The sequence below is a fragment of the Pristiophorus japonicus genome, chromosome 6, assembly GCF_044704955.1.
Source record: "Pristiophorus japonicus isolate sPriJap1 chromosome 6, sPriJap1.hap1, whole genome shotgun sequence".
NCBI classification, from domain to species: Eukaryota; Metazoa; Chordata; class Chondrichthyes; family Pristiophoridae; genus Pristiophorus; species Pristiophorus japonicus.
Genome location: NC_091982.1, coordinates 178,123,602 through 178,150,649, shown reverse-complemented (window position 1 = coordinate 178,150,649; position 27,048 = coordinate 178,123,602). Strand labels below are relative to the sequence as shown.

Below are 27,048 nucleotides of genomic sequence, written 5' to 3'. Positions count from 1 at the left end.
AGCCTTATTCACGCAGCCCCAGTGAGGCCATTCAGCCAGGGCTAGGGGCTGCGTGCTTCGGGCCCCTCCCACACAGTTCGGCGCCTGGAGCTACTGCACTTGCGTGCCCACTGTAGCGCGCATGTGCAGAGGTCCCGGCACTGTTTTCAGCGCCCCCACAGCTCGTGCTGCGCTGCGCCGAGGGCCAGAGGACCTGCAACTAGGTAGAGAATACCAAGGATTTTTTTAGGTGCACTTTGTGGCGCGAAAAACGGGCGTCCAGGTCAGGACTGCGCCGTTCTAGGCGCGTGTGGAAACTTGGGCCCGTTACCACTAATAATAGCTTACTGCTAAAGAAGCAGAATAGGGTAATCAGTGATAAGCCAGGGGCAGCCATTGGTTTTCAGACCGTTGTTCTCAGTGGGTCAAAACTCTCGTCTTTGTGTTTAAATGAATGCAACCAAGAAATGTCCCTTGTTGCAAATATATCTCAACTCAAAAAATGAACACTTAACAAAAATCCTAGACATACATGAAGGATGCTTGCACATATAGGGAAAGCAATAGATAATGTAGAGAAAAACTAAACAATGGGAATGCACTGAAAGAGGCAGAGAAAAACTCAGAGCGGCAGAGAACAATTCAGCACAACTATAAATTGAGGCTCAAAGCTTCTGATTTAGGAGTAGGCTTTATGGAGAATTCATTTTCCAGGGATTTAGAACAGTGTATGAGAAACAATAGGGAATTCATTTAGAATTGGTTAATTTTTATGTGTTAAATGTTACTTTTGCCTATAAATTTCTTAGGGCTAGATTTTCCACATTTTTTGTATGCTTGATGCCCATTTTACCGCTGAAATGACGTATAACGCTCATATATCGCTCATATATTACTGGAATTCTTTGAGGATATAACGAGCATGGTGGATAGAGGTGTACCGATGGATGTGGTGTATTTAAATTTCCAAAAGGCATTCGATAAGGTGCCACACAAAAGGTTACTGCAGAAGATAAAGGTACGCGGAGTCAGAGGAAATGTATTAGCATGGATAGAGAATTGGCTGGCTAACAGAAAGCAGAGAGTCGGGATAAATGGGTCCTTTTCGGGTTGGAAATCGGTGGTTAGTGGTGTGCCACAGGGATCGGTGCTGAGACCATAACTGTTTACAATATACATAGATGACCTGGAAGAGGGGACCGAGTGTAGTGTAACAAAATTTGCAGATGACACAAAGATTAGTGGGAAAGCGGGTTGTGTAGAGGACACAGAGAGGCTGCAAAGAGATTTAGATAGGTTAAGCGAATGGGCTAAGGTTTGGCAGATGGAATACAATGTCGGAAAATGTGAGGTCATCCACCTTGGGAAAAAAAACAGTAAAAGGGAATATTATTTGAATGGGGAGAAATTACAACATGCTGCAGTGCAGAGGGACCTGGGGGTCCTTGTGCATGAATCCCAAAAATTTAGTTTGCAGGTGCAGCAGGTAATCAGGAAGGCGAATGGAATGTTGGCCTTCATTGCGAGAAGGATGGAGTACAAAAACAGGGAGGTCCTGCTGCAACTGTACAGGGTATTAGTGAGGCCGCACCTGGAGTACTGCGTGCAGTTTTGGTCACCTTACTTAAGGAAGGATATACTGGCTTTGGAGTGGGTACAGAGATGATTCACTAGGCTGATTCCCAAGATGAGGGGGTTACCTTATGATGATAGATTGAGTAGACTGGGTCTTTGCTCGTTGGAGTTCAGAAGATGAGGGGTAATCTTATAGAAACATTTAAAATAATGAAAGGGACAGACAAGATAGAGGCAGAGAGGTTGTTTCCACTGGTTGGGGAGACTAGAACTAGGGGGCACAGCCTCAAAATACAGGGGAGCCAATTTAAAACCGAGTTGAGAAGGAATTTCTTCTCCCAGAGGGTTGTGAATCTGTGGAATTCTCTGCCCAAGGAAGCAGTTGAGGTTAGCTCATTGAATGTATTCAAATCACAGATAGATAGATTTTGAACCAATAAGGGAATTAAGGGTTATGGGGAGCGGGCGGGTAAGTGGAGCTGAGTCCACGGCCAAATCAGCCATGATTTTGTTGAATGGCGGAGCAGGCTCGAGGGGCTAGATGTCCTACTCCTGTTCCTAATTCTTATGTTCTTATTTTCTTATGTTGTTATTTAGCCACAAAATGGAAACTGACGTGCATTTTTCGGACACTTATCACCGAGCGTTACTTTCCCCATGTGCGTAACGCCGGGAAAAAATAATACTGCCCTCCCACTTTTTTGCGGCGGAATCAACAGAATGGGCGAAATCAACGCCCATAATATTTCCCAGTGTTAGTTTCCGCACGGAATTAATGCCAAGATTCAATAATACCGACCGCCCACTTTTTTTTGTCGTAAAGATCACATTTGCCGAAACTAACGCCCAGGAGATCGCCTAGCGTCACTTTCACCACCTCGCACACACATCGCCCACAATATCACTCGCCCAAAACACCGCTCAGAAAATGTGGAACTGTTCTGAACGAATCACAGCGGTGTGGGCGACATTTTTTAAGTTGCAGGTTGCTTCATTCAAAAGGCTGCTTCAACTTTGGGGGAGTTTGGATTGACTCTGGAGTTCTCTTCTCAGGTGAAGTGACCATCTCAACAAAGATATTTTCAGACTCTGGACAATTGGGGGTTTACTGGAGATGTATTTTAGTGCGGAAATTATTGTTTCTGATCAATCGCTATTATACTTTCATTTCTCAGCCTGCATCGATTAATACGCAGATGCTGCAGAGTACAAATGGCTCAATGTGTGATGCACATCATTATGTGCCCAATTTAAGATGCACAAGAATGAGGAAGAGGTCCAGACCATACACATCCCGCACGTACAGGGAAAAGAGGTCTTACCTCGACATGTCCGAGCACACCTGCCTTCAGAGACTGTGCTTCCACAAGGTAGTGATCAATGAAAAATGTGAGCTCATCAGGCCAAATATGCAGCCTGCCATCAGGGCATCAGTGTCGGTCGAGGTCAAGGTCACCGTGGCACTGTCTTTCTACCCGTCCGGTTCCTTTCGGGCCTCCGCGGTCGAGATTTCCCCTCTGTCTCACCATGCCACCCATCGCTGCATTAGACAGGTCATGGAGGCCCTGTACGTGAGAAGGATGGACTTTATCAGCTTCCCCATGACCAGGGAGGCTCAGACTGACAGGGCTGGAGCATTCTACCACATTGCTAAGTTCCCCAGGGTGCAGGGAGCAATATAGTGCACTCACATCACCATGCGGGCAACTTCTCAGGACCCAAAGCTTTTTCGTAACAGAAAAGGATTTCACTCCCTGAAGGTTAGACTAGTTGTCGACCGCAACCAGATCATAATAGCAGTGACTGCCAAATGTCCGGCCAGCTTCGATGAGGCTCACATGCTGTGTGAGAGCGCTGTCTCAGACATGTTTAAGAGTCAGCCACAAGGACAATACTGGATGCTTAGTGATAACCGATATGGCCTAGCCACCTGGCTGATGACCCCCCTGCGTGACACCCACACCAAGGCCGAGAAGCAATACAACTAGAGCCACAGAAACACATGCAGTGTGGTACAGAAAACAATAACTGTGCTTTAGCAGCGCTTCAGATGCCTGGACCATTCAGGAGGGGAGCTACAATACAACCTTGAGCAAGTAGCTAAATTCGTGGTCATGTGCGCCATGCTGCACAACCTGGCTATCAGGAGGGGACAAGAATTGCCAGAAGGGACTGATGCTCCAGCTCAGGAGAAAGAGGGACGATGAGGGGCTGGATGCTGGCCTAGGGCCAGACAATCAGGCTGGCTATGCAACCATGCCCACGACCCCCTCTGGACCACAGGAAAGGGCCTGTTATGGCTACATAGTTGCAAGACTCTTGCATGAGGAGCTGATATCTGAACGATTTGCCTAAAAGAACGTTGCTGTGAGTGACAACACTGACACTCTGCTGTGTGTGTGCAGCTCAGACATCAATGGTGGCCATCACCTTGGTGCCAGTTAAAGTTTATGTTGATTGAAGTTAAGTATTATTTAACCCTTTCATGTTAAGGAATCACCAGTGTGTAACAGTCCAGCTATCTGAGACAATGCGCAATAAGGTTATGTTAATAAAAAAAACTTTCATACCAACATTGGTCTGAAATCATAAGTATCACGGGCAAAAGCACCCCACTCCCGCCCACACCCCACTTATTCCACCATTGACATCAATCAAATGGTCAAGATGTCCAGCAACATGGAATACAAATGCAAAGCAGGAGGGTGGTCCCCTCCCCCACATACATTACAACAATTTGCATACACCCAGATGGAGATATGACACAGCCATCACCTGCGGACATGCACCTCACTTTCCTTCCCCCCCCCCTTCTTCTCCCCACCTCTACCCCTTCCCCTCCTCGCTCCATGCCATCTGGCCGAAAAGCTCCTCAGGCGGTGCCTCACTGGGGGGTGAAGGCAGAAGCAGTAGTTGCATGGGTACGGGAGCGGGGGTGCCAAGGGGGGAACATTCTGTGATCCAGAAGCAGGATCTTGGTCCTGCCTCTCATCTGTCGTTCGCAGTGGTGGAACAGAACCTAGGGGGTGGAGTGCCGCGCTCCGGGACCACTGGGAGGCCTGTGCCAGCAGTGTTCCTGGCTATAGCATCCAGGGCCATCGCCATCCGTGGAACGTACTCCGTCATGGTGGCCAGCTGTTGGGATATACCGCCCAATGCTTCAAGGAGCTGGTCACCAATGTCTACAGTCCTGGACAACTGTACCATCTCTCCGCTCTCATGTGGTGCTCGTGGACCAGACCTGCTGCGTCCACGAAACCTCCGCGGGGTCGGCGCAGTCATAGGGACAAATGCGGTGCCCTGTGGCAAGGTACTTGGGGCCGGTACCTCCAGAGTGGAGGCGGGAATGACCGGAGGAGCACTAGATGGCCTTGGGATGGAATGGCTTCTGGAGCATGGCAATGCAGGTTCCTCAAAGTCTGCGCTCTCATCCGTAGAGAACAGACCCAGCAGATTGACGGGCGAGAATCGGAGCTCCTCAGCACCAGGTGTAGGATCGTCCGGCGAGTCCGGCCCTGCGCCCCCACCTTCTGGCCTCTGTGGTCTTGCCTGGGCCCGCGCTGCTGGCTAAGCTGCAAAACACAAATGAGAGGAGAAGGGGGTGCTAGGGTCACAAGGTGATTCCAGCGCTACACACAACATATGCACGACAAAAGCATCACTGCTATCAAGATAATCACAGACATCACATTTCATAACCATCAACACATGGTGCATTGCAATGATTTTTATTCGGCCAGCATTATTTCTAGGACAATTTTAGAAATCATCGATCATATATGATTGTTCAGATATGAGTGGGTGTGGCATCTATTGATTTCACATCACGCAATGGTGTAAACTTGACTCATGTCGCTTCATTTTAGGGTCTGCAGATGCTTGCGTGGCTGTCCGGTGGTGCTTCACCATGAGTGTGAGCACCCGCTCCTCCATCTCAGTGATGTCGCTGGGAACTGGTGGCCCCCCACCTGTTCGCCTCTGCACAGACCTCATTGTCGATAGCTTCTTCTGTAAAAGGTGACAGGATGACATTCCATGAGATCATTGCATGATATCATTGCTAGGTACTGTTACAGAGACTGATAACACATAACCGACAGAAGTAATCATGCTTATTATGATCATTATCATTCTTTACCTAAAGATGTCCACCGTGACCGCAGGCTTTGACTACAACATTCCCACTAAAAGTGAAAGACCTCACACCTGCTGATAGTCACTCATGACTGTTACAAATCAAATTATATAAATACATAAGTACATGTAAATAAATGTAATACTTACTCTTGCGGATCCCACAAGGTCGTTCCATCGTTTGCGGCATTGGTTGCCCTCACGCACCTCGTTGGTTGCCAATGAGACCACCTCTACTATCTCGGCCCATATCTTCTGGTAGGCCTTTGGCGTGGGCTTCCCACGCCCTCCCTGGGTCAAATCACCCCAGCGTGTCTCGACCTCCTGCAGGAGGGAGGCATTTGCCTCGTCCGAGAACCTCCTTTTTTTTGCACCTTCCATGTGCTCCTCTCCTAGCTCACTGCTCTCGCCAGAATCAGTTTCCACAGCGTGCTGTGACGCCTCCTCCTCTCCCTCCATTGTAGGCCAAATTCGGGTAAATGTTTGGCTGGTAACAGCTAATTTTTGTTTCCCTATTTGTTTTAAAGCTTTAAACTCTCCCTCCTCCCAAAGCAGCCACACCACACCCAGCCACGCCTTCAGTCCCTTTCAGCTCCCTCTCTCTCTGTCTCCTTTTCTGCGCATGTCATGATGACCCTTGACCTCCTGAATCACAGGAATCGAGCATTGCCATGCTGTTGCTAAGGACGGCGACACTTTACGGCAGAAGGTCAGAGAGATTTAACGCTACCGCCCATTCCATATCGCTCGCGGTAACGCCCAATTTCAAAAATGGAGACTAGGGACGTTGAGAATGGGCGACAAGCCGGTGATCTGAAAACCCATTTTTACTGCCCACACTGGAAATAACGCCCATTTTTGGGCGATCTGCACAAAAGTGTAAAATCTAGCCCTTAGTATTAATATCCGCAGAGAGTTGTTGATGCCAGTTCATTGGATATATTCAAGAGGGAGTTAGATATGACCATTATGGCTGAAGGGATCAAAGGGTATGGAGAGAAAGTAGGAAAGGAGTACTGAGGTGAATGATCAGCCATGATCTTATTGAATGGTGGTGCAGGCTCGAAGGGCCGAATGGCCTACTCTTGCACCTATTTACTATGTTTCTATGTTTCTATCATTGCTATTTTTGAAAATTGAGAAATTTGCATATGAGCAGGAAATTTGTTTGTGAGATAATAATTTTTACATAAGTATGACATAGGATGTGTGAAATGACCCAATATAATTTGTACTGTTTATTTATATATATGGATAGCTAAATATATTTTTATGAAATTACATAGAATTGAATGGAATATACAGCACAGAAACCAGCCCAACTAGTCTGTGCTGGTCTTTGTACTCCACGTGAACATCCTTCCACTCCATCTGCATCATCTCAGCCTTTCAGCATATCTTTCTATTCTTCTTTCATCTATTCAGCTAGTTTCCTTTTGAAAGCATCTAAGCAATTTGCTCCAAGCACTTCCTGTGGTTACCAGTTTCTCATTCTAACCACTCCCTGAGTAAAGAAAATTCATCTTATTTCCCTATTGGATCTATTAGTAATGATCTTGTATTTAGGTTGCCTATTTCCAACTACCTGTTCTCCTTATCACTGTTGACATTGGGAAATTTGGAGATGGGTCAGTAGTTCTCAAATCTACTCTTGAGTAGCTTAGTTTGCCCTTTTGGTATTAAGACAGTGGACCCAAATTTCCCCATTAGTTGCACCGTTTTTTTGGTATAACTTGATTTTTCTGGTGTATCTTTTTAGTTGCAAATATGGCCATTTCATTTGCACCAGAGTTAGTTAGATTTTTTGTTAGGTAAGTTTTTTTTTTCAAAAGAGGGCTTTCCCAGCCACTTACATCATTTATGCCAATTTGGCCAGAAAAAAGTTGTACTCAACTAACTTAGGGCAGTGTATGTGTCCACTTTTGTCCACACAGAGACCTTACTTACAGTTAAGGAATCGGCACAAGTAACTAAATTTAAAGCACCACCAAGCACCAAGCAAAGCACAAAAAGTAATAAGCAATTAATTAGAAAATAAAATAGATGGAACCATGCCCCTAAAGCACCAAGACCAAAGTAATAAGCAATCAATAAATAAAAAATTAAAAAATGGAAGGAACCCTGTACCTAAAGCACCAAAATCAATCAGTAAATAATAAATAAAAAATAGAAGTCCTACCTTGGGGAACGCAGCGGGCCACTGATGAGGGAGCCCATTCGGCCAGGGCTAGGGACGGTGTGCTTCGGCCCCTCCCACACAGCCTGCAGTGCGTGTTTGCCGAAACAGCCTGCCAGGAGCTACTGCACATGCACGCAGACTCTAGCGCACATGTGCAGAGGTCTCGGCACTGTTTTCAGCGCCGGGACCTAGCTCCGCCCCCCTCTCTTTCTTCTGCGCCATGCCAGCTCCACAGATGGCCCGAGAATCGGCCATCATCGCACGGATTTTTTTTGATGTAAAATGTCGGCGGGGGGCTCGGAGATGCGCCGATAAAACCAGAGGGCCAAATTTGGGCCCAGTATTACCATCAACAGCAATAACAACGTCCTTCTATCTGGTGTTAATTACCAGCACTGAAAGAGCTCAAAAATGGGAGGCACACTTACTGTTGAGAGAAACGGCAAGCCTTATTTCAGTTCGCTAAGTATCAATTTAACATTTCAAGAGTAATACTGACTGACTGCAAGATAAATATTTGTCCTAGAAATACCATGGTTCATTTTTATAATAGATTTAGCAAATCTGTATTTTTAGGTTTCTGTCACTGAACCTTGAAGATAATAATTTACCACAAGAAACATTCAGGTCCCATCAGCTAAGGTAGGAACCTCGTAGAACACATCAGTCTTTCAGTTGCTTTCAGAATTAGAGAGGGAGGAACTTAATACAATCACTATCACGAAAGAAGTAGTACCCGATAAAATAATGTGACTAAAGGCGAACAAGTCCCCTGGACCTGGTGGCTTGCATCCTAGGGTCTTAAAAGAAGTAGCTGCAGAGATGGTGGATGCATTGGTTGTAATCTATCAAAATTCCCTGGATTTTGGGAGGTCCCAGCGGATTGGAAAACAGCAAATGTAACGCCCCTGTTTAAAAAAGGAGGCAGACAGAAAGCAGGAAACTATAGACCAGTTAGCCTAACATATGCCGTTGGGAAAATGCTGGAGTCCATTATTAAGGAAGCAGTAGCGGGACATTTGGAAAAGTATGATTCAATCAAGCAGAGTCAGCATGGTTTTATGAAAGGGAAATTATGTTTGACAAATTGGCTGGAGTTCTTTGAGGATGTAACGGGCAGGGTGGATAGGGGGAACCAGTGGATGTGGTGTATTCGATAAGGTGCCACATAAAAGGTTACTGCACAAGATAAAAGTTCACGGGGTTGGGGGTAATATATTATCATGGATAGAGGATTGGCTAACTAACAGAAACCATAGAGTCGGGATAAATGGCTCATTTTTCCAGTTGGCAAACAGTAACTAGTGGGGTGCCGCAGGGATTGGTGCTTGGGCCTCAAATATTTACAATATATATATTAATGACTTGGATGAAGGGACCGTGTAATGTAACCAAGTTTGCTGATGATACAAAGATGGGTGGGAAAGCAAATTGTGAGGAGGGCACAAAAAATCTGCAGTGGGATATAGACAGGCTAAGTGAGTGGGCAAAAATTTTGCAGCTGGAGTATAATATGGGAAAATGTGAGGTTATCCACTTTGGCAGAAAAAATAGAAAAGCAAATTATAATTTAAATGGAGAGAAATTGCAAAGTGCTGCAGTATAGAGGGACCTGGGGGATCCTTGTGCATGAAACATAAAAGATTGGTATGCAGGTACAGCAAGTAATCAGGAAGGCAAATGGAATGTCGTCCTTTATTGCAAGGGGGAATAGAGTATAAAAGCAGAGAAGTTCCGTTACAACTGTACAGAGTATTGGTGAGGCCACATCTAGAGTACTGAGTACAGTTTTGGGTTTGAATTTTCACCACCATTCTGCGCGGTATTTTTGACCTACTTTGTTTTTTTTGGAGCAGACCAAAATCTGCAAGTTTCGCCAAAGTTTCTGCACCATCCTAAACTACTTACAGCCGATTTTTTTAGTTCCCGATTTTTTGATGTCACTGGGGGTGCCGGCTGCGTCATTTCTGGCCAGTTTGGCCAAGTAAAATTTTTTCAAAAACGGCGCAGTGCACCGTTCTGAAAAACCTTACCTGCACTTAAGAATATCAGCGCAGAGAAGAGAAAATCAGCACAGAGAAGACGCCATTGTTTTAGCGGAGCTGAAGACATGGCACCGGGGGCAGGAGGCATTTTGGCCCGGGATAGAAGCATCCGGCACCAGGGGCGGGGGCCATCACGGGGTCATGGTTGAGTTTACAAAGCGACAAATCAATTTTTTAAAATTAGGCTCTTGGAATGCTTATATCTGTTATGAAAATAGAAGTTCTTGGGGAGAGAAAAATCAGCAATGATACTACTGGATAAATTCAGCGTCCCTCGTTACCCTGGCAACCTCAGTTTTTCGCACAGACCTTAAGCTCCACCCACAGAGCTAAAGGACAATCTGCGCCGCTCCAAAATGAAAGTTTATTCGGACGAAACTTGGAACTTTTTTTTTGCCGCAATCGGCCACTAAAAAAATCAGCCGTACCTCGACAACTGCGTCAACAATCGGCCATGTGGAAAATTGGCCTCTTGGTCTCCATATTTAAGAAGGATATACTTGCATTGGAGGCTGTTTAGAGAAGGTTCAATAGGTTGATTTTGGAGATGAGGGGGTTGAATTATGAAGATAGGTTGAGTAGGTTGGGCCGATACTCATTGGAGTTCAGAAGAATAAGAGGTGATCTTATCGAAACACAAGATAATGAGGGGGCTTGACAAAGTGAATACAGAGAGGATATTTCCACTCAGAAGGAAAACTAAAACTAGGGGCATAGTCTCAGAATAAGGGGCTTCCCATTTAAAGCTGAGATGAGGAGGAATTTCTTCTCTCAGAGGGTTGTAAATCTATGGAATTCTCTGCCCCAGAGAGCTGTGCGGGCTGGGTCATTGAATATATTTAAGGCGGAGATAGACAGATTTTTGAGCGATAAGGGAATAAAGGGTTATGGGGAGCAGGCAGGGAATTGGAGCTGGATCAAGTGGCATAATGCTCCAGATGCCATTTTCATCTGTGCCTACCTGAGTACTGCCAGTTCCTGAATATACCCACCAGCCATGGTTGGGACAAATTGGGAGGCAGCTAATTCCAGCAATACTTAAACTAATCCTCGGCTATTGTCAGGCAAAGCTGGAGTTTTTGGAGCCATTATTCTGGCAGTCGCTTGTGGGTTTTCCACCTTAATGGATATGAATGCTTATGTAGTTTCTGGTGTAGGTTCTGCACTCATGTTGCCTACTGCTCCATAGTTTTTCTTCTCTCTGTTGCAATGAAAAATACACCTCGCTTTAAGATGCTGCTACAGGCCACTGACAAATGGGCGCAACGCCTGATTTCCCACCCCCACTTTGACCAGCTGCCTATTGCGCTGGCAACTCACCGACTGCATGATAATGAGGGCTCATCATGAAAAGTACATGGATTGCACTCTGAGTCCTCTAGGCAGCCGCTACACACATCCCTCTCACTACTCATCTGTTTACCGCATGCAGGCGAAAATTGCCCCCAATATAATATGAGCAAAATAGATTTACTTTTACATAGACTGCATGACGTACTGTGTTATGACTGTCCATTAAGATTACATGATTGTTTCTACTAGGAGATGCTGAAGTGCAGTAAGAACTCGGAAGGCACCGCAGAACTAGAGGAAGCACTGGAGACAATGATTAGTATAATTAAATCAGTGAATGACTCCATGCATCAGATTGCTATCACTGGGTTTGAGGTAAGAGCACAAAATTATGTCCAACCTATTCTGTTTTTGAACAGTTTGTGTAATCCTATGTATGGTAACATATCACCTATTTAAAACAGAAATGAGGAAGAATTTCTTCTCTCAGAGGGTCGTGAATCTTTGGAATTCTCTATCCCAGAGAGCTGTGGAGGCTGGGTCATTGAATATATTTAAGTTGGAGAGAGAAATATTTTTGAAGGATAAGGGAATCAAGGGTTATGGGGACCAGGCAGGGAAGTGGAGTTGAGGCCAAGGTCAGATCAGCCATGATCTTATTGAATGGTGGATCAGGCTCCTATTTCTTATATTGCTTCTCAGTTGACATTCTACTACTGTTTGATAGCTGATATTTTTACCTCACATAAGGAACAGCAGCTTTTTGTCACAAACTACCAAATATAAATCGACACAACATGTTGAGCGTATAGTCACGTTTTCTTAATTTAAATTTACTATTCAAATGATCTGAAAATTCAGATTTATGAGAACTAAACTCTCAATTGCTGCGTTATTTTCATTGCTTAATTCAAGTTATTGATTCATTTAAAACTTTAGCAGAATAAATTATTTTGAAATGATCAGGAACAGACTGTAAACAATCCAATAATCTGGCCTGGGCTGAGAAAGAAGATTGGCAAATTGGGCAATGAAAGGATAGAAATTATATTTGGTGCTGGTAGACAAACTCATAATGCATATGGCATAGCTCTGTCTGCTATTATCAATTAAGTGTTAACCAACTTATTTTAAAATTGAATCAATTTAAATACCGGACAGACGGATGTCATCATGATCATGTGAATGATGTGTCTGCTATTATGAGGTAATTTCTAGCCTCAGGCTTATGTTATAGCAAGTGTAAATCCCAGAAGTAAAAATTAATTGCAACAATGGTACTAACCTCAATATTAATTATTATCCAGAAATGTATTATATTGTAGCATTTTAGTGGTAATGCTGCAGTAAGTTATCATTGGAATATAGATCCTATTTTTCAGATAATGGGAAAATGGAGTTGAACTCACCCAATTATAAAGCTCCATTGTACCACAGAGGGCTGGCCCAGCCCAGCATTCGACTGGGAGTCCTTTGAATAGCCAGGAAAAGAGCTTGGCCTGCACCATGCTCGGCTGGGTCCAGAAACCCTTGCAAGCAACAGCTCTTAAGGCTATAAGGCCAACTTTAAGGGAAGGTTCTAGTAGGGACAGAAAAGTAAACTCATTTATCACAATGACACATTGGATATGTTTGGGCAACACTACACCCTGCTGAAGAGTCGTACCAAAGGAAGGTGGTCTTTTGTGGGGGCTGAAGACCACTCTCCAGTAAAAGCACAGGTGTAAGCTACATCAGGGGAGGTTGCCAGCTGAGTCCATCCAGGTCCCTTGCACCTGGTTGCTTATGAGACTGAGTTCAAGGAGGTAGAGGGCCACCTCAGTCGCAAGTAGCCACCTCATTGACCAGCCATTGATGAGCATGTAGAAGGGGTGGTAGATTACATTCAAGAGCCCTTAAATCATACTGTTTCACCATAGGGAAGCACAGTGATGCACCACAGCACAAACCACTTGTAGTGAATAAACATTTGGTAGCACTTGTGCATCCAGAGAATATTCTTGCTATTGTCTTGGGTAATGTTCCTTCAGAAAGAAGGATGGGGCTAAATGGGTCTTAAGATGCATCTTTGGCTAATATAGGTAGGATATAGCTGGGGATTATGCAGGTCAGATGATATTGTATGCAGTAGGGTCATGGAAACTTAACTGTAGGTTACACCGAGGAGACTATGGGCCCGAAATTCACCATCTCCGAAGGGATGGCTCCTGCGGAGTTTGGGCGATCGATCGAAAAAATCCCAATACTAGACTCATAAAACAAGCGCTATGCTCACAGCTCCGACAAGGCAAGCGAGTCCCAGGTGGGCAGAGGAAACACTTCAAGGACACCCTCGAGGCCTCCTTGAAAAAGTGCAACATCCCACCAACACCTGGGAATCCCTGGCCCAAGAATGCTCGAAGTGGAGGAGAAGCATCCGGGATGGCGCTGAACACCTAGAGTCTCTTCGCGGGAGCACGTGGAAGCCAAGCGCAAACAGCGGAAGGAGCACACGACAACCCAGGCACCCCACCCAGCCGTCCCTTCAACCACTGTCTGCCCCACCTGTGACAGAGACTGTAGGTCCCGCATTGGTCTCTACAGTCACCTGAGAACTCATTTGAAAGCAAGTCATCCTCGACTCCGAGGGACTATCTAAGAAGAAGAAGAAGGACGCGGATTTTGCGGCCAGCAGCGAAGGAACAGAGCTCGTTGTTCGCTACTTTGAGAGCAGCACATGGAGTTTCCGCGGGCTTTTGAGCACAGACCGACTGTCATCGGGCGTTGAAGCCAGCATGGTGCCCTCTAAAGGCAATCTGTGGCGTCTGCGAGCAGGAAAAAAGAAACATTGAGGCTTTTCAACCATTCAGATTGAAGAATCCTCACTGAGACACGCAGGGGTGAATTTTTCAGGATGGTAAGCAGACACGTTTGCTGGCGGGTCGGGTAGGAACTATTGTGTTCCTAACACAGATGAGGCTGCACAAAGGGAGGTTAAAGTAACAGTGACCTCAGTCTTTATTAAGGCACTCCAGAGTGAGGAACAGGCCTTAGGGGCCGGCTTATATACAGTGTTCCCAAGGGATGCTGGGATCCCTTGGGACTTCAGGGGATGAGCTCCCTGGTGGCGGAACATGGGAGTGCATGCTTTACAGATACACAACATCACTCCCCCATCCAAAGTCAAAGTGAAAACTATTTACAAGGTGAGGCGGTCGGGAGCCTTTCTTTCCCTGGTGGACCGCCTCGGTACAAATGTCTGTTCTGGTGTGTTGGCTGTGCCCTTGCTGGGCTGGCGTGTTGTTGGCCCTGCAGGGCTGCTAGGTGAGCCTGGCCTTGCTGGGCTGTTTGGCGTGATGGGTTCGATTTCCTGGTCCGGCGTGGTGTCGTTGATCCTTTGGGTGCCTGCTGTGGGTTGTTCAGGGCAGTCTGTGAACTGCAGCCTCGTTTGGTCCAGGTGCTTTCTGCAAATTTGTCCATTGTCTAGTTTGACTACAAACACCCTGTTCCCTTCTTTAGCTATCAATGTGCCCGCGATCCACTTGAGATCATGTCCATAGTTTAGCACATACACAGGGTCATTCAGATCAATTTCCCGTGACACAGTGGCGCGACCATCGTTTACATTTTGTTGCTGCCGCCTGCTCTCTACCTGATCATGCAGGTTGGGGTGAACCAGCGAGAGTCTGGTTTTAAGTGTCCTTTTCATGAGTAGCTCAGCCAGGGGCACCCCTGTGAGCGAGTGGGGTCTCGTGCGGTAGCTGAGCAGTACTCGGGACAGGCGGGTTTGGAGTGAGTCTTCTGTGACTCGTTTAAGGCTCTGTTTGATGGTTTGTACTGCTCGCTCTGCCTGCCCATTGGAGGCTGGTTTAAACGGGGCCGAGGTGACATGTTTGACCCCATTGCGGGTCATGAATTCTTTAAATTTGGCACTGGTGAAACATGGCCCGTTGTCACTGACCAGTATGTCAGGCAGGCCGTGGGTGGCAAACATGGCCCTCAGGCTTTCAGCGGTGGCGGTGCTTCCTGACATTATTTCATATTCAATCCATTTTGAAAAAGCATCCACCACCACCAGAAACATTTTACCGAGAAACGGGCCCGCATAGTCGACATGGATCCTCGACCATGGTCTGGAGGGCCAGGACCACAAACTTAGTGGTGCCTCTCTGGGCGCGTTGCTCAACTGAGCACATGCGCTACATTGCTGTACACAGGACTCTAAGTCAGAGTCGATACCGAGCCACCACACGTGGGATCTGGCTATCGCTTTCATCATTACTATACCCAGGTGTGTGCTGTGGAGATCTGAGATGAACGTCTCCCTGCCCTTTTTTGGTAGCACTACGCGGTTACCCCACAAAAGGCAGTCTGCCTGAATAGACAGCTCATCCTTTCGCCGCTGGAACGGCTTGATTGGCTCTTGCATTTCAACGGGGATGCTGGCCCAGCTCCCACGCAATACACAGTTTTTTACTAGAGACAGCAGAGGATCTTGGCTGGTCCAAGTCCTAATCTGGCGGGCCGTGACAGGTGATTTGTCATTTTCAAACGCTTCCATGACCATCAACAAGTCTGCGGGCTGCGCCACCATCAACAAGTTTGCAGGCTGCGCCATTTCCACCCCCGTGGTGGGCAATGGTAGTCGACTGAGAGCATCTGCACAGTTCTCAGTGCCTGGCCTGTGGCAGATGGTATAGTTACACGCTGATAGCGCGAGTGCCCACCTTTGTATGCGGGCTGAGGCATTAGTATTTATCCCCTTGTTTTCAGCGAACAGGGATGTGAGGGGCTTGTGATCGGTTTCCAGTTCAAATTTGAGGCCAAACAGGTACTGATGCATTTTCTTTACCCCGAACACACACGCTAATGCCTCTTTCTCAATCATGCTGTAGACCCTCTCGGCCTTAGACAAGCTCCTGGAAGCATAGGCGACCGGTTGAAACTTCCCCGCAACATTAGCTTGTGTAATACACACCCGACTCCGTACGACGATGCGTCACATGCTAGCACAAGTCTTTTACACGGGTTATACAATACAAGCAGCTTGTTGGAGCATAAAATGTTTCTGGCTTTCTCAAAAGCAATTACTTGGTTTTTTTTCCCCATACCCAGTTCTCACCTTTGTGCAATAGCACATGTAGGATCTCTAAAAGGGTGGTTAACCCCGTAGGAAGTTACCAAAATAGTTGAGTCCCAGGAACGACCGCAGCTCTGTGACGTTCTGTGGCCTGGGCGCGTTCCTGACAGCCTCTGTCTTGGCGTCTGTGGGCGGAATGCCGTCCACCGCGATCTTTCTCCCCAAAAACTCCAATTCTGTTGCCATGATGACGCATTTCGACCTCTTCAGCCGCAGCCCTACGCGATCCAGTCGCTGGAGGACCTCCTCCAGGTTTTGTAGGTGCTCGGCGGTGTCCCGACCCGTGACCAATATGTCGTCCTGAAAGGCCACCGTGTGTAGTACCGACTTGAGTAGGCTCTCCATGTTTCTCTGGAAGATCGCTGCAGCCGACCAACTTCCAAACAGGCATCTGTTGTAGATGAACAGTCCCTTGTGCGTGTTGATGCAGGTGAGGCCCTTCGAAGACTCCTCCAGCTCCTGCGTCATGTAGGCCGAAGTCAGGTCGAGCTTGCCTCCTGCCAGTGTCGCAAATAGGTCGTCTGCCTTAGGTAGCGAGTATTGGTCCTATAGCGAGAAACGATTAATAGTTACTTTATAATCGCTGCAAATCCTGACCGTGCCATCACTTTTGAGTACTGGAAGAATCGGGCTGGCCCACTCGCTGAATTCCACTGGGGAGATGATGCCCTCGCGTTGCAGCCTGTCCAGCTCGCTTTCCACTCTCTCCCTCATCATGTGAGGTACCGCTTGTGCCTTGTGGTGAATGGGTCGTGCCTCTGGGACCAAGTGGATCCGCACCTTCACCCCAGAGAAGTTTCTAATGCCTGGCTCAAAAAGGGAAGGAAATTTATTCAGAACCTGGGTACATGAGGCCTCATCGACATGTGATAGCGCTCGGATGTCATCCCAGTTCCAGCGGATTTTACCCAGCCAGCTCCTTCCAAGCAGTGTGGGGCCATCGCCCGGGACAATCCAGAGTGGCAGTTCGTGCACCGTGCCATCATAGGTGACCTTGACCATGGTGCTGTCCAGGACAGTGATAAGCTCTTTGGTGTACGTTCTCAGTTTCGTGTGGATGGGGCTCGGCTGGTCTGAATGCCTTGTTGCACCACAGTCTCTCAAACATCTTTTTACTCATGATGGATTGGCTAGCGCCAGTGTCCAGTTCCATGGCTACGGGTAAGCCATTCAATTTTACGTTTAGCATTATGGATGGACATTTCGTCGAAAATGTGTGCACCCCGTGTACTTCAGCATCTGCCTCCTCTGAGGCTCGAAATTGCTTTGATACACCATGGACCGATCTTCCTCTGCCACGTGGTGGTTAGCAGGTTTTGCAGAGCTTGCAGCTCATTTGCAAGCTCGTTGGAGGTGCCCCATTGTTCCACAGGTTTTGCAAACATACCCTTTGAAGCAGCATGAATAGGCTGAATGGAAGCCTCCACAACGCCAACAAGATGTGAATTGCCTTGTATTCATCCTTTGTTGGGGACTCTGAGTAATTTGGGTTACCTGAGGCCTGCTAGCAGTTGCAGACTCGTGGGTTCTGCCCTGTACATTTCTGCTCGCAAACACATTTCCAGTTAATTTATGAACATTGCTAACACTTGTGTACTGAGAGATTTGTTTGGTGTTATCTCTGGTGGACATAAACGACTGTGCTATCGCAATGGCCTTACTGAGGGTCGGTGTCTCTGCAGTCAAAAGTTTTCGTAGGATGGTCTTGTGGCCAATGCCTAGTACAAAAAAGTCTCTGAGCATTTGCTCCAGATAGCCATCAAACTCACATTGTCCTGCAAGTCGCCTTAGCTCAGCGATGTAGCTCGCCACTTCCTGACCTTCAGATTGCTGGCACGTGTAGAACCGATACCTCGCCATCAGCACGCTCTCCCTCGGGTTAAGATGCTCCCGAACCAGTGTACACAGCTCCTCATATGACTGATCTGTGGGTTTCACCGGAGCCAGAAGATTCTTCATGAGGCTGTAGGTCGGTGCCCCGCAGACTGTGAGGAGGACCGCTCTCCTTTTTGCAGCGCTTCCTTCTCCGTCCAACTCGTTGGCTACAAAGTACTGGCCTAGCCGTTCAACATAGGCTTCCCAGTCCTCACCCTCCGAGAACTTCTCCAGGATGCCCACAGCTTGCTGCATCATTGCGTTGGATTCGTATTCTCGTCGCTAGTTATTGTGTTCCAAACACAGATGAGGCTGCACACAGGTTAAAGTAACAGTGACCTCAGTCTTTAATAAGACACTCCAGAGTGAGGAACAGGCCTTAGGGGCCGGCTTATATACAGTGTTCCCAAGGGATGCTGGAATCCCTTGGGACTTCAAGGGATGAGCTCCCTGGTGGTGGAACATGGGAGTGCATGCTTTACAGGTACACAACAGGAACATTTTTTTTTGACAGCTGGTGGGGAGCCAGCAGCGAGGTTGGGACCCACCACCGACCCCGGCTGCACCGGACCCGCCAAGGGAGGGGAATACGAGGCTGCAGAGTCTAAACCAGATTTAATCATGTGCAGAAAGCAAAATAAAGATTGGGAAAGAAAGATGGGATTAAGAGAGGGATATAAAAGAGACAGATAGGAAAAAAAAATGAACACTAATTCAATTCTGATGGAATGAGCCTGTACACTTATAAAATTACATTTTCGGTGCCAGAGACGTTATTTAGCAGTAATTATGTCGTTAGAAATTCATTTGCACCTGAATGCACCAGCCCAACTTTTTCTGGGGTGTTTCGTGGGTAACTAGTGAGTAAGTACTGTAACCTCACACCCTGACATTGATTTCAATGGCGAATCTATCGGCGAGTTACTGTTATAGCACAGCCTGGGAGGAGCAGGATAACTCAGACCGCAACTTCTGGATTTCCATGATTAACTGCACATGTGTGTACTTCGGAACTTGCAATCCGATTTAATCCACAATAACAGTGAGCGCTATTAGCCTCACCATTATTCTCAACGCAAAATCTTGGCCAATGTGTTAATATCTCTATGACTTGCTTGATTATAGTTTTGTTGGCCCCAATGTTCCTGGTGTTGTAATGCTCAGCCAGACTTTGCACGTGCCTCATTAGTGTCATTAGCCATGGCTGTAAAGTGTATGGTTGGTCTCATGACAGCGAACCTTGCAATGACTCAAATAGGGATCCTTAATTGTCTCAGGATGAGAGCATCATGGATGCTGTTCGGGTAGCATGCATTGACACGTATGATTGTGTATTCCTGTTAAAAGAAAGACAGCTACTTGTTGTAAGCATAAGGGGTGGAAATTCGGTGCCGCCCGCATTGAGGGGGTGACACTGCCTGGTTGCTAACTTTAGCGCCGGGCGATGTCTACTGCTTCCAGATATGATATTCAGTTGTTTCACCCCAAGAGGAGATTGGAGCGCTAAGAGAAGCATTCCACACTCCCCTTTGGGCTGTAACGGAGCAGTAGCGCAGGAGGCCTACTCAATTTCTTGCCGCTAGAATGCCGCCATCCTCGCCTCTCAAGAGGGAAAAAAAAACTCGTGGAAAATTTCACTGGCCTACACCCACTTCCCCACTGCTGCCACAAATAAATAGTAGTTAAAAAAATGTAATTTCATCACTTACCTTGCACTCCGGACAATACCGCCCCGGGATCACCGATGTGCCGACTGCTTTCCCTGTTGGAAGCAGTGCCAGGCGCTATGGCAGGCGAAAGTAGTCAATTTCATGACTGCGGCACCACGGGGGCGTTGCAACTCGGTGACGTCACCGAGTGGGCAGTGCTAGTGAGTGCAGCGCAAACTGTCAGCGCGGCGCTCAGCCCTCTGAGGCGCTAACAGGTGGCGCTAACACACCGAATTTCCACCCCTAAGAGTTATGGGCAGGAACCAGTAAGGACACCTGCGACCCATCTAAAGAGAGTCCTGCTACTCAAAAGAAATGTGCAGCACAGTCATACTACTACTGATAACACATTGAGAAGGACATCAATTAGCTGTCTCTGATGAACAATGCATCAGTGTATGCGCCTATGGATGGCAGATTAGCAAGTGTGGGTGATGTCCCCTGTGGATGCCTGGGAGCATCCTGACATGTAGAAATTGAGGGCAGTGGTGATCTTGACTGGTAATGATGTAGAGCATGTCTGAAGGTCTGCTTAAAGCATGCAACACCACTCTTTCATAACCTTTTGAATAAAAAGCAGTTTCCTGATGCTCTGATTCTTTGACAAATTGAGATACAATAACGTCAGGCTGTGAGAGTAGTAAATGCAGCTATGGTGTAAGAGGAGCAGTGAAGACATCTGTCCTTGACTACTCCTCTTCTTGCTCCAGAAAACAAATACACTGGGATTTCTATGGAAACATATGGCGGGACTTTAACAAAAGTGGAAATAAATAGATGCAATCTGCCCACTAGCTTCTAGCAAAGTTTTTAGACGCCAAATAAATGAAAAATAAACTTATCCAAATACAATTTCAAAATGAGGCTGGTGAGTCCTACAATACTGGGGAGCGCAGCTTTAAGGCGAGTCTGAAATCCTTTTGTACTTTCCAAAATTTGTGACACTTGCTTTCAACAAACGCCACTTGCACTGAACACAAAACTCAGAAGTACCTGTTCTGACCTCAATAACTTGCTATGCTATTCACCATAATACCAAGATCAGCACTTTGCCAGTTTCCAGCAATACTGCTAAGGCCTGATATCTAATCTGTCTGGCAGAGGCCTGGGGAATTGACTTTGTTGATCTCCACCCATACGTTTTCCCCCCTCCCCACCCCACCTCCACTCATAAACTTTATACTGGCTTATAACAATGGAAGATTTTCCCCTGAAATGTTTATTCTTTTGATGTCTGTAGTTACTTTACTGCTTCAATTTTTATTTTTGAAGCTGAGAAATTAACGCAGTACAGTTTCATTGGTAAAGGTTCTACTCATTTTGTACTGCCAGTCAGGAAAGAGATCAGTGCTCAGCAGTCTTGCTGCAAACTGGCGAAGTGCTGATTTTAATTTTATCCTATTAAAATAGCATATGTAAGTTTATCATACAACCTTCTCCTATGGTGCATTAATTTTGCTTCACCTTTGGAAATGCATTATTTTTACAGGGAAACTTAAATGACCTCGGGAAACTCTTGATGCAAGGATCCTTTAATGTGTGGACAGACCACAAAAAGGTTCACAGCAAGGTCAAAGACTTGGCACGGTTCAAGCCAATGCAAAGGCACCTTTTCCTTTACACAAAATTGCTGCTGTTCTGCAAGAAACGAGAGGAAAATGTGGATGGACATGAGAAATCACCCTCTTACAGCTTTAAGCATTCATTAAAGGTACACAATGACATTTGCAGTGTAGGTGAAATTATTTTGTTTTATTCATCCTACTGCTATCAGTCTAATTATTAAAAGTTCTACTAATTCCTTGGATCCACCTGCCTGTGATCCTGGCCAGAATAGACCTGTTGGAACATCCATTGCTGACCTTGCTAGACTATGTGGGGTCAGGGGAGGTTCCTTCATTTGAATGATCATGGCTGGTGTCTGCACCACTGTGACCGTATCTCTGCACTCGCCACATCAGAAGAGGTAGGAAAAGTGGTGCTGGAACACTCTTCCCTGTTCCAGGGCCACCCAATTTAAGGTTACTTTCGTGGGCTCATCAGCCCTCTTTTGTCAAGGGGCCAATGAATCCTCACAGATTGCTGCCATTTTTTGGGTGTTCAGACTAAATCACAGTTCTGGATCCTCCGGTGAGCCCTACTTCCGCCAGCCAGGATTCTAGTACAATTGGTGGCTCCCAGGCTGGGGCTGGGAATAATCTTAGCATGGAAGACCCCTCCCCACGATATTGCCCTCCCTGACACAGTGCACCGATTGCCACCGCAGGGGTTCTGGAAACTTGAGGCAGAGGCCAGTGCCTGATGTATCCAAGCCCTGGTCTAATTCCCAGGCCTTTTGCCGCACTGCCAGCAGACTTACGGTGTGAATGCTGCGGTAGTCTGGCAGAAATTTGGGGCTCATGTTACTCCAAAGTTTTCTCCATCTCTGATCGAAATTCCTTCAAAGTTGGAAGTTAATACAGTGAATCCAGAATAAGAAAAAATTTGCCAGTCTGCATGAGTTTGAAATAAAGAGCTGTGACAATATGTTGACAATAATGTTGAACATTAGAATTCAAAGCAAATTATATCAAACTATTTTCCAACAATAATATGCAATAACTTATGCTGATTAGATGCCCTCCTTCTGACCCCATATCCAGTACAGTCAGTGCGGGATTGCACCAGAGAGCAAGATCCCGACGTAACTGCTAGGATAGCTTCCCCAAGTAATTCCATGCCGGGTTTATAAAAAGAACGTGGATTCTCCTTAGTGACGGATATTATCCTGCCCCCAAACAATCAGCAAAAGTAGCTGTTCAGTTTCTACTCACAACAATAACATTTACACAAAATTTTACGTGTACAAGTTATTACAAAAGAAACAAGTTTTCTCGCAACACAAGCATGATTTTGATCACAATGACCAGCTCTGTAGATAACTATGTACCTGCTGTGCTTTCAGATGAGTGCTGTTGGCATCACAGAAAATGTAAAGGGAGACATTAAGAAGTTTGAGATCTGGTACAATGGCAGAGAGGAAGTGTACATTATTCAGGTAACTAAATACTGAAAACTGTATTTTGTTTGCAGTTGTATTACTTAGAGTATAAACTTTAGGGCTGATTTTAACTCCCAGAGAGAGTGTGTGGATGGGGGCCGAGGCGAACCAAAAACTGTCCAACCCTCTGCAACTGAGGCCCAAGAGATGATCCAAGGCATCTTCTGAATAAGTCATGTCGATCTACTGCCCAAACCCAGTGGGAAGCGTTAGCTGGCAGGCGGGTAAGAGCGGGATCTCTGGGGGCAGGAGGCCCATGATGGTACCATTAACACCCTCCATCAGAGTGCTTAGAAACAGCCAAACGGGCCATCAGAGAGGAATGCCTGGGAATAGTCCTTTTGTTAACAGCAATCTCAGCTCATGCTGGAGGTGTGGGGGTAGACACACTGCCAAAAGCTGCAGGTTCCAGCTTTATACCTGCAGGATTTGTAATGTCAGTGGACACTCAGGATGTGCAAAAAGGCAGTCGTGAGGCTAGTCTGCGAGACAGAGGAACCAGACGAGGGGTCTGTAATGCAGGATGAGGCCTGGGGAACAACCATGGATGCTGAAGTTCAGAAAGTTCCTGTGGCTGACGTCCACAGCTCATACACTAAAACGCCACCCATGATGATGATAGTCTTAATGAATGGCATCCCGGTGCACATGGAGCTGGATATGGGAGCTAGCCAGTCACTCATGAGCGCCCAACAATTTGAGAGACTATGGCCACACAGAGCTAGCAGGCCCAAACTGGAACACATTGAGACGCAGCTACGTACGTACACACCAAAGAGATAATCCCAGTGCTGGGCAGTGCAAACTTGGTGGTAACGCATAATGGATTACAGAACCGGCTGCCACTCTGGATTGTTCTGGGAAATGGCCCCTAACCTTTGGGGAGGAGTTGACTAGCTGAGATGAATTGGAAATGGGGGGATGTGCACGCCATTTCATCCATGGAGCGAAGTTCATGCTCACAGGTCCTGCAAAAATTCGAGTCACTCTTTCAACCCAGTGTCGGAACGTTCAAGGGCACTAAAGTAGTGATATGCATCACTCCGGACACCAGACCAGTGCACCACAAAGCCAGAGTGGTGCCGTACGTGATGCGTGAGAAAATTGAAAGTGAACTGGACAGGCTGCTCAGAGAGGGCATAATTTCGGCCGTTGAATTCAGCGACTGGGCAAGTCCCATCGTTCCCGTCCTCAAAGCAGATGGCTCGGTTAGGATTTGTGGCGACTACAAAGCCACCATCAACCGAGTGTCGCTACAAGACCAATACCCGCTTCCGAGAGTGGAGGACCTCTTTGCCATGCTGGCAGGTGGAAAGCTGTTTACGAAGCTGGACCTCGCTTCGGCCTACATGACTCAGGAACTGGTGGAAGATTCCAAGCTTCTGACCACCATCACGACGCACAAAGGATTATTTGGCTACAACAAGTGCCCGTTTGGCATTCGTTCGGAGTGGCTATCTTTCAGCAAAACATGAAAAGCTTGCTCAAATCCATCCCCGGAATGGTCGTATTCCAAGACGACATCCTTATAACAGGTTGAGACACCGAGGAACACCTCTGCAACCTGGAGGAGGTGCTACGCCAATTGGATCGGGTAGGCTTGCGGCTGAAAAAGGCCAAGTGCGTGTTTTTGGCCCCAGAGGTCGAGTTCCTGGGCAGGAGGTTTGCCACAGACGGGATCCGGCCCACTAAATCAAAAACTGTGGCGATTCGCCGGGCACCCAGGCCCGGCAACACGTCGGAGTTGCGATCATTCCTGGGACTTTTGAACTATTTTGGGAACTTTCTGCCGAACTTAAGCACATTGTTGAAGCCATTACACATGCTCCTCCGTAAAGGTTGTGAATGGTTTTGGGGGGATTGTCAAGAACGGGCTTTCAATAAGGCGAGGAACCTGCTGTGTTCCAACAAACTGTTGACTTTGTATGACCCCTGTAAAAAACTGGCTTTAACATGAGATGCGTCATCTTACGGGGTTGGGTGTGTATTGCAGCAGGGTAACGATGACGGCCGACTCCAACCGGTGGCTTACGCCTCCAGGTCGCTCTCCCAGGTAGAGCATGGAAATGGCATGGTCGAGAAGAAGGCACTCGCGTGTGTGTACGGTGTGAAAAAGATGCACCAGTACCTTTTCAGTCGACAGTTCGAGCTCGAGACGGACTACAAGCCGTTAACATCCCTGTTGTCCGACAGCAAGGCTGTCAACGCTAACGCATCAGCTCACATACAGCGATGGGCCCTCACACTGGCTGCATATGACTACACCATACGGCACCGGCCAGGCACCGAAAATTGCGTTGACTCACTCAGCAGGCTCCCACTGGCCATTACCGAGGGGGCGTCGGAGCCGAGCGCCGAGATGGTCATGGCCGTTGAGGCTTTTGACACTGCGGGCTCCCCCATCACAGCCCGACAGATCGAACTCTGGACCAACAGAGACCCCCTCCTATCCATGATAAAGAAATGTGTCCTGACTGGGAATTGGGTGCCCGCACACAGGGCGTGCCCCGAGGAAGTCAGGCCGTTTCAGAGACGGATGGATGAACTCTGCATGCCTGTTATGGGGCAGCCGGGTAGTCATGCCCCAGAAAGGAAGGAAAGCGTTCATCAGGGAACTCCACAGTGAGCACCCTGGCATCGTGTTAATGAAGGCCATTGCCCGGTCACATGTATGGTGGCCAGGGATTGACTCAGACCTGGAACACTGGGTTTGCAAGTGCACGACGTGTGCCTAGCTGGGCAATGCCCCCAGGGAGGCTCCACTCAGCCTGTGGCCCTGGCCCACCAGGCCATGGTCACGTATTCACGTAGACTATGCGGGCCCGTTCATGGGGAAATGTTCCTGATCGTAGTCAGTGCATACTCGAAGTGGATCAAGTGCATCATATTGAACTCGTGCACGACATCCATCAGTGGAGAGTTTGCATACGGTTTTTGCAACCCACGGCTTGCCGGACATCCTGGTCAGCGACAGTGGCCCGTGTTTTACCAGCCATGAATTCCAGGAGTTTATGTCGGGCAATGGGATCAAGCACGTCCGGACAGCGCCGTTCAAGCCGGCTTCCAATGGCCAGGCGGAACGGGCGGTCCAAGTCATAAAGCAGGGCATGCTACGCATCCAAGGACCTTCCCTTCAGTACCGCCTATCGCGCCTCCTGCTGGCCTACAGGTCCCGGCCGCACTCGCTCACGGGAGTCCCGCCAGCGGAACTCCTCATGAAATGCACGCTAAAGACGTGGCTGTCCCTCATTCACCCAGACCTGGCAGATATTGTTGAGGGCAAGTGCCAGTCCCAAACCAAGCTCCATGATCGAGGCTCAAGGGGGAGGTCTATAGAAATAGATGACCCGGTATTTGCTCTTAACCATGCTTTGGGACGCAAATGGCTTGAGGGCACCGTAATTGGCAAAGAAGGAAACAGGGTCATGGTGGTCAGACTAAACAATGAGTAGATATGTCGCAAACACTTGGACCAAATAAAGATAAGGTTCAGCATAGACACGGAGGAACCGGAAGAAGAGTATGATGAGATAGCACCCACACCACTGCCAGCGTACGAGCAACAAAGACAGCCCTCAGCATGCACAGTCCCTGCGGCCAGCCCGGACAGGCCGGAATCACCTCAAGTGACAGAGACGCATGCCGAGGCTCAGCCACCAGAGCCACAACTGCGGCGCTCCACGAGAGAGCGTCGACCACCTGACAGACTTAACCTCTGAAACTAAAAGACTCAAGCGGGGAGGTGATGTCATGTATTTCACCATCTTGCAATGACAATAGTTATGTAACTGTAACTCATGCACACTATACCTGTACCCTTGAAATGCACACCCTGACCACAGGGGATGAGCTTGCGGGAGACACTCCTCACCTGGGTTTCCAGCTATTAAAGGGGAGGTCCCACCCAGGGTCAGCACTCCTTGGTCCTGGGAATAAAGTGAAGGTCACAGAGTGACCGTGTCTGATATATACATGCCTCGTGTGAGTTTGTAACAAGGTGCAGAGACACTACAGTGTCGATCAGAGGTATTAACTATCCAGGCAGTTAGGGTATGGGGGCAGGGTGCTGGGTGTGCAATGCTTTGTTGCCATGTAATGGA

General features: G+C 47.4%; 1 protein-coding gene across 1 annotated transcript in view; it reads left to right on the top strand.

The window, feature by feature from the left end:
• LOC139265891 (guanine nucleotide exchange factor DBS-like) overlaps positions 1 to 27,048 on the top strand; it is a 429,407-nt gene that overhangs the window by 307,508 nt on the left and 94,851 nt on the right. The window contains exons 21-23 of the mRNA XM_070883437.1: positions 11,455 to 11,580; positions 21,398 to 21,619; positions 22,853 to 22,945. Coding sequence (XP_070739538.1) covers positions 11,455 to 11,580; positions 21,398 to 21,619; positions 22,853 to 22,945 — 441 coding nt within the window. The remainder of the gene's footprint in view (positions 1 to 11,454; positions 11,581 to 21,397; positions 21,620 to 22,852; positions 22,946 to 27,048) is intronic.